The sequence below is a fragment of the Perognathus longimembris genome, chromosome 11 (assembly GCF_023159225.1).
Source record: "Perognathus longimembris pacificus isolate PPM17 chromosome 11, ASM2315922v1, whole genome shotgun sequence".
NCBI classification, from domain to species: Eukaryota; Metazoa; Chordata; class Mammalia; order Rodentia; family Heteromyidae; genus Perognathus; species Perognathus longimembris.
The window spans coordinates 42,370,451-42,386,516 of record NC_063171.1 but is presented as its reverse complement, the minus strand read 5'-3'; the positions used below and the strand labels follow the sequence as shown (position 1 = coordinate 42,386,516).

Here is a 16,066-nt window from a genome sequence, read left to right as displayed (position 1 = left end):
GGAGTGGTAGAACTCGTGTCAAGGTGATGTCAAAGGGGTTACAGTTACATGCACGTTAGTGAGTACATTTCCTGTCAAACTTGTTATTCCCTCCCTCATTTTCCTCTCACTTTCTCTCCCCCTCCCAGTTGTACAGTTCATTTCCAACATATTGTCTTGTGAATTTCCCTGTTGCATTGCTTGACCCTTTGTCCTTTGTCCCACAATTCTGATGTTCCCTTTCCCTTCCCTAATTCAGATAAACATATGTACAATACCTAGGGTAAGATGGTGCTAAGCAAAATGAAGTCCAAGATATGGAAGCAGGAGGTTTTTCATTGTTGTGATTTTTAATGTACTATGTGAAATTACTTCTTTTTTCTTTTGTTTCTCTTTCCTATGGTTTACCCCTGTTGTCACTGTCTTTGATTTTGGTACCCTGGGTATTGTATTTCTGATTTTTGTTGTTAATTTCCCTTGTAATTTTATTAATTAATATGTTTATTAAATATTTCACAATTGTACCTATGTTTATTAATTATTTATTAATTATTAACATGTTCTTTTCATTTTATTTTGGGGTATTTTCTAGCTTTTTCAGTTAACCCTTATATGTCTAGTTACCATCATTTTCTATAATTTCTGTGGTTTTAGTTAAGTAGATCTTCCCATCTCCTATAGATTCTGCTTTGCCAGAGATGAGTAGAGTTGACTGTCACTGCATCTAGAGATAGTAAAAAGCAACATTATGGACTTTACATTTTAAAATGTCCTTTTATGACCTTATTAAATAAGTTCATAACTTTTTGACCCAATCTGAGATCAAGGCTATGACTTCTGTTTTTTAAATTTTGTTTTAATCTGAGTTTTCCAGATAAACATATTAACATTAGTATATGTAAATATAAATTAATATATGTTAACTTATATCTGTTTAAATTTCTCTCTCTCTCTCTCTCTGATTTGGATGTCTGTTGAAAAGAGAATATAATTGTATAGCTATAATACAAAAACCCTGTTCTTTTTATAAAGAGATAAGTCACTACAAATGACCTCCTACTCTACCAACATATCATAGTTTTCCATGTCATGTTTATGCAAATATATGTTCTATTCCTAAGTAATCCTTCTGTCTTGTCTGTTTTGGTTGCTTATGTCTGGAATATCTTTCTGTGTTGAGGAAAGCTCATGTTTTTCTTATAATGTTTCATGTTTATGTACTATGTGCCTTATATCCCCTCTTTCTTTATTCTCTATTCATCCTATATAAGACTGGAATTTCTTAGAATTTTAGAATTTTCTCACACTCCCTTCCTTCTTCCTTCCTCAGTGTCAATTTGAAGTGGTATTGTTATTATTATTATGAGTTTTTTTTTTTTTGCCAGTCCTGGGGCTTCGAGCACTGTCCCTGGCTGCTTTTTTGCTCAAGGCTAACACTCTACCTCTTGAGCCACAGCTCAAGCTTCTTTTGTTTATGTGCTGCTGAGAAATTGAACCCAGGGTTTCTTGCACGCAAGGCGAGCACTCTACCATTAAGCCACATTCCCAGCCCCTGAAGTGATATTCTTTAAGTTATGTTTAAGTGTGCATTATCAGACTGTGACTCTGGTGTGTCATGTACACATATGTGTGTATGTGTGTGTTCTCATTCTCTAATAGATACCCAAGGAAGAGATTATGGCAAATATATTTGCTGAATTCTTGCAAGCTCTTTGCTGTTGGTCTTTTGCTTTTGCATTCAAAGGCAAGGTAGAGGGGATATAAAATTAATTTGTGTTTGAAGGAACAACCTTACCTTGCCTTCAGCTCTGGGCTTTTGTTTTGTGTGTTAGATTTTTATGGCTGCTAAAACGAATTACCACAAATTTGATGGCTTACAACCACAAAAATGTGGTCTGTTCAGGCCCTGGAGGCCAGAAATTTAAAATAAAGTTTCTGGAAGAACTACATTCCTTCTGGGATTTGGGAGAAGGGAGGAGGGATTCTTGTCTTCAGCTTCCAGAGGGCGCCTGCGCTCCTTGCTTCCTTGAACATGGCTCCACCTTCTGGCTCCCTCACTACCCATCCTCTTACTGACTTTGAACATCTTGCCCTCACTTTCTTAAGGACACTGATAATGCTGAAGACTCTCCCCACCTCAGTGTCACACACATAGCCCCTTTACCATATAAGGTAAGCTTTTCCCGAGACTAGGACAACTTTGGAAGTGGTCCCTCAGTTTACCACATTTTGTTCTGCCCTTGGAGTTTCCTCTTCTTCCCCAGGAACTGACAATGCAGTGAAAAATACATTTCATGGAAGACCTAGTTATTTTAGTAAGAGATACTTTTCAGAATATCTTGTCTTTTGTACTGTCAAAAGCAGACATTCCCTGAAGTTCTTAAAAATACATGAAGTTTTCACTAGAAGTCTTAAGAATCAGCTCTCAAAGACTAGGTTTAACCCTTAATTCCTAAAACCATTTCCTCAGTGATTCTTACAGTAAACCAGAGTTGAGAGTTTCTGTCCTATTATTACATCCTCTCCTATCCTGTTCATTTCTATCCAGTGGGTAGAACATTCTGAGAGGTCACAGCTGAACCTGAGAAGAAAGTAGTGCTGGAAACTTGGGGATCTGGCTCCTGGCTTAGTGCTCAATAATGAATGTCTTCTTCCCTTCCTCAGCCCAGCTCTGAGTAGCCCCTAGTTACTGAAGTTACCAGTAACTTCAAATCAGCTGTATAAAGGAGACACTTTGCACTCTAGAATAGAGGTAGTAAAAGACTAAGAGTAAACTTACCTCTAGAACTCTCTTAAAAGCCATCACAGAAAGTCCCTTTTTTGGAGACATATTCATGATTCATCACTGCTAAATATAAGGTGTGACACCTCCCTTTGACTTTTTCTAATTCTCAGAACCTCCTACAAGAAGTTACTAATCTCAGCTCATTCTCAGTTCTCCTCAGGGGATGGGGCTATAACCAGGTCATCCTCACCTTAGCCCTATAATTTATAGCCTGTTATACCAACAGAGGTCACTGAAGGGAACACTGAGGTCAGCTGCTTAGAAAGGTTTTATTGATACACTTAGATGGATGGGGCAGTAGACAGATGGCAGACATAAAACAGCCCTGAGAAAAACTCGTTCACGCTGAGGAGAATCCAGCCCAAAGGGATGGCTTTCTCCATGTCTCCTCATTTCTGATGGGGTCTGCACAGCAAAGCAGGTAAGAGAGAGGAGTTTAGAATTGAAAGCACCTCTTGGAAATGACCACAGAGAAAAGACCTAAAAGGGAAGGAACTGGCATTAAGCGCTGATGTCCAAGGATGTGGTAACCGAGTGGACAGGGCATGAAAGTCAACCCTTTTACCGTTGTCTTCTAGTACTAAGTGTGGAAACTAAAGAGAGTTGTGGCTTGCTGCATTTGAAGAGGGAATGCAGTCTCGTGACTGTGACATTCTCCTTTACTTCTGACTAGGCTGAATCCTGACCTGTGCTGAAGGATGCTCAGAATGCAGGCTGCCCTGGTCCTGACTTCGGATCACTATCTCCCTTGTGTGGTCATCGACCCACTCCCCTCTAAACTCTGTGTCTTGCTCATTCTGTCTTCCTGTCCCACTGGCATGAGGGTTGCTCCAGTTCTGCCTTCCGGTCTCAGATCTGGCTCCAGTCTGGTCCTGACTGCCTGATCCTGGCTTTCCTGGGTCATAGTTGCCCACTGGTATCTGGGTTTGACTGCTACTTGTCTGCATCTGGGTCTGTCCCTGTCCGCTAGCCCCTGCATGGCTTACACTCTGGCTCCAGCCCTGCCCCACAGTCTGGGTTTGTGATGTTGCTTGGGTCTGGATGTGTCCTTCTGTCCTAGCCTGGTTGGTCTGACTCATGTCTTGACTGTGAACCTCTCTCCCCCTGGATGGGTCACATGTGGACTCCTCTGTCTGAAAGCTGGTACTTCCTGTTTGATGGCTCCTATCCTGATCCATAGTCTGGGTGTGTGTTTGAGTATGTGGCCCAGTCTGCGTCTGATTGTGTCCTGTCATAGTCTGGCTCGTCTGGCTCCAGTCTTGACTCTGGCTCTCGGTTCCTCTTGTTTGGCCACAGGTGGACTCTTGTGTTTGTATGCCTGTGCTTCCTGTCTGATGGTTTCTGCCATGCTCCACGGTCTGAGTGTGTGTCCAAGTATATGACCCTGCCTGTGTTGGGATGTGTCCTCCTGTTACAACTTGGCTGGTCTGGCTCCAGTCTTGACCATGGCCCCCAGTTCCTCTGGTCTGGCCACAGGTGAACCCCTGGGTCTGGTTATTGGTGTTTCCTGTCTGATGACTTCTGTCCTGCTCCATGACTTGGGTGTGTGTCTGAGTCTGTGACCCTGCCTGTGTTGGGATGTATCCTCCTGTCACAACTTGGCTGGTCTGCCTCCTATCATGAACGTAAGTCTCAGTTCCACTGGTCTGACCATAGATGGGCTCCTGGGTGTGGATGCCAGTGTTTCCTGTCTGTCTCTGCTCTATGGTCTGAGTGTGTGTCTGAGTATATGACCCTGCCTCCATGTGCCCGCCTGCTACAGCCTGGCTGTTTTGACTCCTGTTTTGACCATGTGTCTCATTCCCTCTGGTCTGGCCATGGGTGGACTCCTGGATTTGGACATTGGTCCTTCCTGTGTGATGGTGCCTGTCCTTCTCCAGAGTCTGGGATGTACCTCTCTGCGTTTGAATTGCAGTTCTAGTTGTACTCTCATTTGTGTGTCCTCCCACGTGTGACTGCCTTTCTCTCCTCCCCTCTCTGTCTTGGTGACTCTTATCATCTCCTGTTCTCTGGGTCTGCTCCATGTGCCCCCTGGCTTGAGTCTGCCGGCTCGCCCTCTCCTCTCTCTGGTACTGAGTTCCAGGCCTGTCCTGCCCTCTAGAAGCCTGCTCCATCTGTTCATAGCTGCTCCCCTCATGATGCTGCCATCTCTCATCCCTCCCTACTTCAGTGCTGCTCCTCTGACTTTCCTGCAGCAATTTTGAGGACCCAGAGTGGCTGCTTCCAGATGCTTGAGATCTACAAGCACCTCCAGGACCCTCACTCAGTGTCTTGAAACAGGCCTGGGCAACTTTAAACACCAAGACTAGGAATTCCTTGAAGTCTACAGTCCCTGTGTGATCTTCATCCAGCAGACGCAGGACTTCATCCACCGTGGCAGGATCGTGGGGTTTCTGGGGAGAAGATGAGGCTGAGTTAGCATGTCTCCTCTGAGGAGGATCCCCTGGAGTCAGCTCTACCCACTGCAGATGGGGAACCCCATCCTCTGAATCCCATCACAGCCCGCACACCTACTGCAGTAACCCTGTCTCTCCCTCAGGAATAGGAAGCACCCTTTGTGTTATTATGTCCTCCATGAATGGCCTACAGGACAATTGGATAGAAATGCATTGAAGAAATGAAATGTGTCCATAGTGCAATTGTCTGGGCTCCTGAGCGAGTTTGCTGTGGCACTGAGGTCTATGTGGCAATCACCACATACACACAAGCACACACACACACACACACACACACACAGCAGGACCCTGGTCCCATGAGGTCTCAGAATGCTTCTCACTGGAGCTCTAATATTCTCCCAGGAAGGCATACATCGGGTCCAGTAAGGCTGTGCTGAGCATGTAGAAGTAGATTGAGTAAGGATGGGCATCCTTACCCCTGGGGACTGCTGTCCTGATTGCTTTAGATGCAAACCAAAGAGAGTAGAGAGTGTCCATCAGTCTGGTTTGTTGGGTGGGGCTCCCAGAGCTATGCTCCAAGTCTCATTTTGGTATAGTCAGTGAGCTAATATTTTTGAGCTCTATGCAAGACAAGGCTTATGCTTTTGATGAATGATCAATAAATAATCCAATTTCAGACATATATGGGAAATGTTTTCTGTGTCAAATTTAAGAAAACAGCAATGGCTTTCCTTTCTGGACCTTTACAAGTATCTATTTTCCCTGAGCTATCCCTTTTAGAGTCTTTTTAAAAATCTCATCTTGAAATTAGAAGTAATTAAAGCTAAGAACCAAATCAGAGGCCCAGTTCTTTCTCTAAGGCTGCGAACCTATCAAAATCCCCTAAACTTTCTCTGCCCACACAACCCACAGTCTCCATCAGTACTGGCAGGCCTGGATCCCCCCGTTTCCCCTTTCAGAGCTCTTGTAGGCACACAAGTTTTCTTTCTTTCTTTATCCCTCCTCTCTCCCCCCCTCCCCAGTACATCATACCACGATGGCATCTGCAAACTCATTCTCCAGAAGCCTCTTCAGCTCCCCCCTGGTGAGCACTGTGCAGTCGCCCTCTGTCCTGGCATAGCGTCCGAAGGCCTCAACGATTCCATTAATGTTTCGCAGTAACTGAGGCATCTGTGAGGCCAAGCTGGAAAAGATGGAAAGCCCTGCTATAGCCCCATAGTTGGAGCCTCTGCTGTTTCCTAGAGCACATCTGCATCTTAGGTCTCTCTTTGCATCTTCACGCCTGCTTTCAGTCTCTCTGGCTACCTTCATCCTTTCCATAGTGCATTGTGTATATGGGAAAAAGGATCACACACACACACACACACACACACACACACACACACACACACACACACACGACAAGTTCCTGAGTCAGCGTTTAAGTGCCAGCCCTACCACTGTGAGCTTGGCCAGCCTGCTTTACTCTTCATGCCTCAGCTTTCTTGTTGTGAATGAAGGGAATAGTACTACTTACTTTATAGGGTTACTATAAAGCCTTAAGGAGGTAATTCATTTTTTAAAAAACACTTAACAAATGCCTGTCTTATGCCAAGTGGTAGCTATTAAATATCATTATGATTTTATTATACACATGAATATATAATTTATGCACAAGTATATTCACTGTACTGCTCACCAAGCACTTTCCTATGCATCACCTTATAATCTTTATTATCTCTACTGTTTTTATAGGTAAGGAAACAGGCTCAGCCTGTTGGAAGATTTGCCCAAGGCCATCATTGAAAAGACCAAGAAATCTCTTCTGAACCTAAATGTAATGGGTTTTCAAGGAAATATGCCATAGACAGGGTTCCTTTGCCTGTCATAGGGCTTAAGGTCCTGCAGAGACCACCTGAAAGTAATGTTATACACCAGTTGTGAGTCAAGCTCTGTCTTGGCTTGGAGCCCAGTATGAATTCCAGGCACAACTTTCTGTTCTCTCTTGCCTCCCTGGGGGAGAGTGTTTCAGGAAGCAACTAAACTGCTACCACTTGGCAATGGCAGCAAGGCAGAGAACAGGGTGCCTTCTTTAGGTAAGAAGGCTTTCAGTTTGAAGAGTCCAGTTGCTCTGTGTTGACCTCTACCTTCATCCTTGTGAGCATCAGGAAGGCCAGCTTGCACAGTAGGGTATGTGGCATCAGGCCTAGAGTCCTGGTGGGCTGTGAGGTGGTTCACAATTGAAGGGAAGATTTATTTGCCATAGCCAAGAGAGGAATAGGTTGAGGTAAAACCTGAGTGAATGGGCAAGAGGTGTAAGAGAATAGGAGCTGCAACAAGCAGAAGCAACCCTGGAGAGACCAAAAGGAGGAGGTGATGACATAGATGACATGATCCAAGTACAAAAGGAGATGGAAGCTTCCAGAAGTAGGAACTCCAGGGCAGGGACCTTGGAGATAGAAAACAGAAGAGTACTGGGAAAGGACAGCATGGTCAGAGACAAGAAAGTGAGTGAAGGAAGGAGACTTGGGTGCTAGATAAAGCATGTCAATGTGGCCAAAGGACTGAAGAGATTCAGACCCCAGTTGGCCTGTGTATATCAGGGTACAGAACTCAGAATATTGTTCTTCAGCATAGAAGAAAAACAATTTTTAACTGTGTAATAGACTTTAAACACTTTTTTAACTGTGTAATAGACTTGAATCACTGACCTATAAACACGATAATAAAATGACCTTTTAGTAATAGTACTTCAGATTCTTGGAATAAATCTGCAAACTCGTTCTACCTATGTTTCTCCCCAGTGTGGGAAAGGGATTCAGTTTCGCCCCTTCTTCGGTGAGACAAGTTGAGCTCACTGTCTAGTTTGGAAGAAGTAAATTTGATTTTGATCTCCCAGACTCTTGACACTACAAAGAACCTTCCAGAACCTTAGGAATAAGAGTAAGTTTACGTGGATGGCTCTGTTGCTGCTGCCCAGACAGTTTCCCAGTGAGAGCAGCTTCTGCCAGGCCAGCCCCTGGGAGGGGAAGAAAGCTGGATTGCTTCAGAAGTGCATCATTTCCCAACATGCACTGATTCCCAGTCTGCCTGAGGCCCAATCAAACAGAGCACTTTCTGCCAACAGACGACACTCATGGCTAATAACTGATGACCCTGGTTTTATGGATTCAGATCACCAAGACCCTGAGCATAAGAGGAAAAAAAGGTTCTTCAGGAAGGGACTTACCTAATGCTCAAGCAGGATGAGACAGGTGGCTGTTAAGCAGTGTAGAATATCAGGTCCCTGGGAAGAGAACCTTTTATAGGGGATCTAATGGAGCTTGTATTTTGGACAGGATGTCCCCACCCTCCGGGAAGGCTTGATTCATTCAACATTCAACCCAGCCCAGCCCCACCTCCTCTTCTGTTTCACCTCCTGACCCCATGTGTGGCTGCATTCGTCTAATTAGTAGGTCTTTCCCATTCATTTGGAGCCATTTCTTGCTGGGTCTGTCGCTTTGTGACAAGGAACCTCTTTTCCAGGCGGCTGGGCTCAGCTCAGCTCTGCTCACCCTAGGTTGAGGTTCCAGGGAACATTTTTTTTTAAATCCCTATGGGACTAGAAAGACACAAGACAGTCTAAATTTTACTTTTATCCAAATACTTAAGAACTGATCCGCCCATTGTAGATTATGCTTTTCAAATATTTTTTTCTGGTGGTGTTGCTATTATTTAGAGCATCTTTTGAATTCTTTCATTAATTTAAAAAAGATTATCTTTAGTGTCACAAAGGAGCTGCCATCCAACAAAATAGCTCATGAAAAGAATGTGTTTTGACCCATGTGGCCCCTTTCAACATTCTCACCCACCCCTCCCTCACTTTTCTTAATTCTTAGGCTATGTATTGAATGTTTTTGCCATTTAACAGAGCAGTTTATGTGTACAATGCATCTTGTTCTGTGTCATCTTTCAGTATCTTCACCCTGCTGCCACCTCCCCCCTTCCCTTATTTTTCTCACTTCTGGGGTATATACAACGCATTCTTACCTGCATTCCCTCCCCTTCCCCCTTTCCTTCTTCTACCCCTCCCCTTGGCCCCACAGCCCTTCTGCAGGTATCCATTTCCTGGTATTTATTTTGTTGGGCTTTGACTTAGTCTTTCTAAAGGATTATACTATTTGGGCTCTCCATACAGTCTATTACACTTCAGTTATTAATTCTTGATTTGGAATTTCCTTTCATACCTGATTTATGAGATGAAGAAAGCTAGTGTTATTTCTTTATGGTTGGGTCTCCATTTTTATTAAAAACAAACAAAAACAAAGGTTAACATCTTCCCCATCCTATGCTGTGAAGGGCAGCATTTCAGTGCTGATTGGAGAAAAAGCTTGATGTATTCATATACTACCTCCTCCTTGGAAAGAGGGACTTCAATCAAGCTGATGAATCTGTGGTACTTAAGGAAAGTTCATCCTTGCTCCATTTCAAACACAAGGCTACAGCTGCATGGATAAGTTGTTGAATAAGATGGCAGCTGTTTCAACTCTCACAGGGTTTCCAGCCTGGACATCTCAGGAGAGAGTTCCTGAGGAGTTAATGATCATCTCATTTTTGTACCACTTCATTTTGTGTGATCCCCATTAACAGCACTCTGAGGAGGTGTAGTGAAGCTCATTTTATCAAGGAGGATCCAGAAGACTCCTCAGGATCTTCTGTGAAGAAGGAATGGGCTGGACAAGAGTCCCTCTGACTCTAGGCCCTGCTCCTCTCTTATTATAGCACAACACAGCCTATTTTTCTCCCGCAGACTTTGGCTCTTTATTCTTCAGTACATGAAGAGCCACCATCACTGAGGATGCTGAGAAGGAAGTACTGTGAGCTCTGAAGCCAAATCCCCACAGGAGCTTTGGCAGGAAGTATACATAGCTTCTTGTGACTCTGGGTGGGGGCCGCCACCTTCGCCATCCTCGCCTACATGTCGTCATGCAGCAGAGGAAAAGGAACGACATTTGGGACAGGAAGGCACTGTTAGGGGGCGGTGGCAGCTACTGGCATGGAAAAGTCAGCCCAGGCCCCAGGACAGTAGGTGAGCAGAGCCTTGGTAAATTAAAGATGACAGCAGGGCAAGGGGCAGGCTTAGCGGTGGTCCTTACAGGGAAGATCTGGATCTGATTGCAAGGCAGAAGTGGGGCGGGAGAGCTGGCCAGGACAGAGAGAATAGAGGCTCTAACACTTATTACAGCAGGAGCTGTAGTAACACTAGAGATAGGAGAAGACTCATATGAGGGCAAAGTTGAGAAACAAGAGGGATTCCATAAGATTAGACCTTCCTTCTGTAGATGATATTCTAAGGTTTATCAGAAGGGGTTCAGAACTTTCAGAACTAAGAGTAAGTGTGCTAGGGAAGTAATAAGCCAGGAGATTTCATCCAATTTATGGATGTAAAGACAGGGAGAAGTTAGGTAAATTACCCAAGGTAGCATGCCTAGAAAGTGATCAACCTGAATTTGAACTGAGGTTTGCCTGCCTGCAAGGCCTGCATGTTTACTTGTGCCTGGGGGTTAGGATGGAGCCTGTGGGTAGAGCTGGGTGTGAGCAGCTGGGGCACCATAGAGGTAGAAGTAAACAAATGTGTGTGTATTGGGTCAGAGAAGGTGGATAAAGTACATGAGTGGGATTGGAGATGAAGAGGTGCAAGAGACCTCCCTGACAGTTTTCAAGGGCACAGACTTGTCTGTAAAGTTTGTGAAGATTTGCTCTGCGTTTGTGGCTTTCCCTGAATGGTTATATTTTATGGGTATACTGGAGAGCAGAACGAGGCCAAGGGCCTGACCACAAGCCCGACTCTCATCCGAAGTTCACCGAGTCCTGGAATAAACAAATAGCTTAAAGCCACAGAAGCTCATTTGGCATTTTGATCGGCTTCTCCTTACGCATTTTCTCAAATATAAATTCCTGACCTCTGTTTGATTTATTTCTGTTAGATACCGTCCCTATTTGCTACCCATAGTGGATAACAAATGAGGAATAAGATCTGCTTCCTAAGAAATCGGTCTAAATGTGTGAATGGACCATGTACATCACAACTAGTTAATAACAGAGGGCAGAATTTAATGATATCAAATAAAAACTATGGTCAAATGCCACATAAATCTGACATAAAAAAATCAGTGACCAAAAGTGTAAGGAATCAGAGCCTATATGAACAACATCTTTCTACCTATGCTCAAGTTGCCTACCTATGCTCTACCTATGCTGTTTTTGTTGTTGTTTTGTTTTGTTTTGCTAGTCCTGGGGCTTGAACTCAGGGCCTGGGCACTGTCCCTGAGCTTCTTTTGCTCAAGGCTAGCACTCTACCACTTGAGCCACAGCGCCACTTCTAGCATTTCTGTTTATGTGGTACTGAGGAATTGAACCCAGGGCTTCATGCATGCTAGGCAAGCACTTTACCACTATGCCACCTTCCAAACCTCTGGTCTACCAGTTTTATTTTGCCTTATTTTATTTGCTAATACTATATGTCTGCTATGTATAGACACTGTGCTGAGAACTTAGATTTCGTTTAGCAAAAACAACTTTGATTTTCAATTTCACACATGAAAAACTATCATTGAGAAGGGACAGAAAGGGATGTGACCACTGTGTCAAAATATCACAATGACACCCCTCTGTACAATTAATATCTATTAATTGAAAATGCTATCATTTAAACAAAGAATCTAATTTCCCCAAGACAGAAGACAAGTGGTGAAGGCAGCACTTGAATCTAAATGTGGCCAGGTTCAGAGTCCAGTCTGTAATGCTTTTGTCTAATTTCTTGGATGAGCTTTTAGAATTTGAAGTCTTGGTGATTCCTTTGACTTAAAAAAAGAAACTCAGCTCAGTGCAGTGTGTACCAGCTCAGCCACTGAGTGAACTAGCTGTGGGACTGTAGAGGATAATGAGCAGGGCAAGTTCACAAATCTAGTAATTCTGTGGATGCTGGAGGCAAGGCCAAAGGAAAGAACCCTTCTTGTACTGATACCCTCCATCTCCTTCCTCTGTGCTTCAGTAGCAAAATCTGGACTGTTTGGTAAAAGTTGATTTAGCCCTGGAGAGAAGCTGAGCTTCCATGGTCCCTTCCCTTGGTTTCTTTCTTGCCCTACGTCATAGTCCCCATCTACTGACAACCCCAGACTTTATCTCAAGGAGGAATGTGCTGGACAGAGGAGGCCAACGTAGACTGTTCCAACAGCATTGCCTTGGTAAGTGTGTTCATCAGTATCTACTGTCAGGTCTCCATGAATGGTGGAGGGAAGGCAATAGGGCAAGACCAAAGCTCCTTGGCTTCTCTTGCATCAAGTGGCAGGTAACTAGGTTAAGTGCTAACAGCTCTGAAGTAGCTTGGCTGGCCTTCTGAATGCCTGTCATTTTCATAGCAGCCACACATTCAGCCCTTAACAAAGACATTCACCAGAGCTATACCTTCACCTACGGGCACACAGCGTGACACAAGGCACTGGGCATGGCTGGAGGGTGATCATTCTTAACTTTCCACAAAGTTATCAGACAAAAAAAAAGCCATGATTCTCTATTTTACTTTTAAAAATGAATAAAACAAATCTGCAAACAGTACAGCTATTGCCTGGAACTGCTTATATGAAGAGAGTCCTAGCTGCTACCTGTTGTCTACGTATTTTAAATCACAGGGTGAAGTGGAGTGGTTCTTAGAATAGAGGAAAAGAGTGAGTAGTCCTTAGCTTCATTTTTCTCTCTCCACATCTGGAACCTCTTCTCCCCAAACATCCCTGTAGAGCCTCTGCAGAACATCCTGGACGCCTTGTTGCTCAAGTTCAGCCCTGGAAATGCCAAGAAGGATTAGCCAGATACAGAGACTTCTCTGCTGACATTGTGTGCAGTGACTTAGCTAGTGACTTAGTGACTTAGCCAGTGACTTAGTGAGCCTCATGGGTCTTAATCCCTGACCGGACAGGTTGTGTTGGCCCTTTTGTCCCTAAGAGTTCTAATCCAGGCAGGGACACATAGCTCATGTGATCATTAATATTTGTTTGTACAGGAAAGCTGAAACCTGCCAGCTCTAGGTGCCAAATTCATAGGCAGAGCTCCTAAAACAAGCCAACTGGAAGGTTCCAACCTCTTTCTTCCCATTGGAAAGAGAAGGAACATCACAGCAGGAGTAGTGGGGGAGGGCAAATACTCCTTGGCCTACTTCACCACAGCCCCTTCTCTGAAGTCCTACTGGGCCCTGAGATTTGTTGACTGATAAGTAATAGAATCAGACTTATTCTCTATCATGTCCTTACTCCTATCATAATCTCTGGGGGGAAAGTGCAACTCTATCATTTCCCCACTAAATCTCACATCCTATGGACTTGACTTCTGGTGAGCCCTTCTTTCTTCCTCTCCATCTTCTGCCCAGAGAGGCTCTCTATCCATCCAGAACTATTTAAATATCACTGTCTTCATAATATGTTTCCAGACTATCTCCACCATAGATTTTGCCTAAATCTTACAGCTTACGTCCAATACTCTTTACTCTGCCATCATTATCATTGTTTGTCTACTTGTTTACTCAGTCTTTTTAGTTTGTTCCTCCTTTTGGGGACAAGGCTGGTTTGCAATAAATGTGATGACTTGATATGGAAGCCTTGTCCATTTCTCAGGAGAGCATGGCAATCTCCTGAAATATGAACACTGGAAAACGTGTCATCTACACGTAGGCAGATACCTTAGGGGAAACAGGCATGATAAATGGCTGCCAGGAATTTAAAATCTCAAACTTAAAGGTATTCCATGTACTTCCCCTAAGATTAAGGGAACAAAATCATTTTAGGGGAAAATGAGGCGGGATAAATTGAGCAAAATGAGGCCTGGTGAAGGCAACTCGGAAACATAGTATTTTGAAACCCAGAAGCACTGCACTATCTTTGGTTTAAAAAGAAACAACAGGATGTATCACTTTCTGAGAGATGCATTTCTCTCCCCAAGAATTAACATTTGTCTGACAGGATGTATGCCTTCCTGAAAGAAATACTCCCCCAGAACTTAAGCAACCTCCTACCCAAAACGCAGCTACCAGGGCGCCTTCCTTATCTCAAGGATAAGGATCTGTTTTGTGGCAGGATGCATTCTTACCTGGAAAGAATGCACCAAACATCCAGAACCTCAAAGAGTAACACAAGGAGTGATTAGAGAAAAGATAACACATCTATCTTTGCATAACTTTAACCCCCTGTCTTTACCATATAAATACCCTTAATAGCCAAGGAGCTGTGTGTGTGTCTCTCCCTCTGTGTCTCTCTTCAGAGTACCCATACTCTGCTAGAGTGTGCCCCTTCTTTTCTGCTTGTCTGATTGTTTATCTGCTTTTTGTCTACTTGTCTGCTTGCCTGTTTGCTTATTTACTCAATAAAGCTCTGCCAAGTTTTCTTACCATTGTAACTTGTCCGGAAATTCTTATTCTGAGATTGAAGGCAAGGACCCTAAGGGAAGAGTTCCTACTTTTAAAGGGAAACTTCACAAACTGTCACCTGTGTCTGGTGACAAAACCATGCACACTCCCAGATTCCCATACCCCTAGAGCTACTGGGCTTCATTCCTGTGATCATGGGATAGACTGGGATACTTCTATATCTGAGGTGGAAAGGGGATCCTAGGGCCAAATTCAGAAAGGAAACAAGGCTCTACTGCAGCTCTAAGTCAGGATGAATTGGATTTATGCTGGCTTGAACTCTGCAACTTTGATTGGAGTTGGTCTTACTAGGGGTTACCTGTTTCCTCCTCCACTAATCAATGTGCCTATCCCTTCCACAGAGGTATTCAGGATAAATGCAATGGCAGATGACAGGGTGCTGACTAAACAGAACAACAAAGGAACACCATTTTTAAATGGAGTTGCTTTGAGACATGGAAACACAGTTCTTATGTGATGGGAAAAGGGTGGGGTACTGCGCATTGAGGACCTTAAGGTTGTTCTGGAAATCATTGGCTACTAGAAAATTGATACACTGGTTATTTTTAGGCTACCCTGAGGAAGCTACCACTTAGAAAATGAGAAGACACTAGGGTATTGTTCTTCAGGAGTGTATAGCAACCTACTCCCACAGTAACTGCTACAAGGCTTAATAAATCTCTTTTAGAACCCGTAGAACAATTGCAAAGGTAACCAAGTACCTGAAACCTTAAGCTTAGGAATCCAGGGCCTGAAGGTCACTTAGCCCTCAGATGGGAGACCTTAGGCTTCAGACAGGCTCAGAGGTCCACGATGTCTCCATCGGCCAGTGACTAGGCACAGGCTCACTGCAAGGATGTGTCTAGTTACTACAACACAAAAGTTGTAGATGCTCCATATAACTGATTTTGGTTTTATAAATAACTATAGTTTCACTTCAGATAGATTTTCAAATAATGGCTGCTAACAGTCGCTCTCTGTTCCTATTATTCAGGAATATTAATGAAATATAAACCAATATAAAGATAACCAAGGGAAGGCTATGATAAATATAAACATATCTTTATTGTGGAATAATCACAGTTTCTTTTTCTGATTTCTGCATTTTGGATATGTGTCAATTATTCCTTATCAATAATGCTTTCTTTTAAAGGGTAGAATGAATGATTATAGAATCTCACATACATTCCTCTTCACTATATTCAAAAGGACTTGCTACCCCTGTTGAAATAGTGAATCCCATGCACGTTTTAGGGTTCACTAGTTACAATATACTTAACCCCACAGTAACAATTAGTTATAGCCAAAGATTATCACCATCCACAGATAAGAAGCTAAGGCTCAAAGAGTTAAGGGCATAGGCTTATTGTTGTCATAGTTAAAATAGAAACTGAAGATTTTGTAAGCTCATTTTCCTCAAGAGATGTACTGGCTCTTCCACTTAACTGCTCAGTGACTTAGGGGGAATCCTGTCACTTATTCTGAGCCTGGCCC

At 43.5% G+C, this 16,066-nt stretch overlaps 1 protein-coding gene across 1 annotated transcript; it reads right to left on the bottom strand.

Moving 5' to 3' along the window:
- Nucleotides 1–3,423: 3,423 nt before the first annotated feature.
- On the bottom strand, nucleotides 3,424–6,330 carry Crnn (cornulin). The gene is made up of 2 exons (XM_048358229.1): nucleotides 6,193–6,330; nucleotides 3,424–5,157 (listed from the first exon to the last, which is right to left on the bottom strand). The coding sequence occupies exons 1-2, from the start codon at nucleotides 6,328–6,330 to the stop codon at nucleotides 3,424–3,426; spliced, it is 1,872 nt and encodes a 623-aa protein (XP_048214186.1).
- Nucleotides 6,331–16,066: the final 9,736 nt, after the last annotated feature.

What these genes read in the sequence shown, in the direction of transcription:
- Crnn (XM_048358229.1), bottom strand. Translation starts at nt 6,330, where the DNA reads ATGCCTCAGTTACTGCGAAACATTAATGGAATCGTTGAGGCCTTCGGA. An exon ending in AGTTTGCAGATGCCATCGTG is followed by an intron (nt 5,158 to 6,192) that starts GTATGATGTACT and finishes TCTTCTCCCCAG; the next exon opens with AAACCCCACGATCCTGCCAC.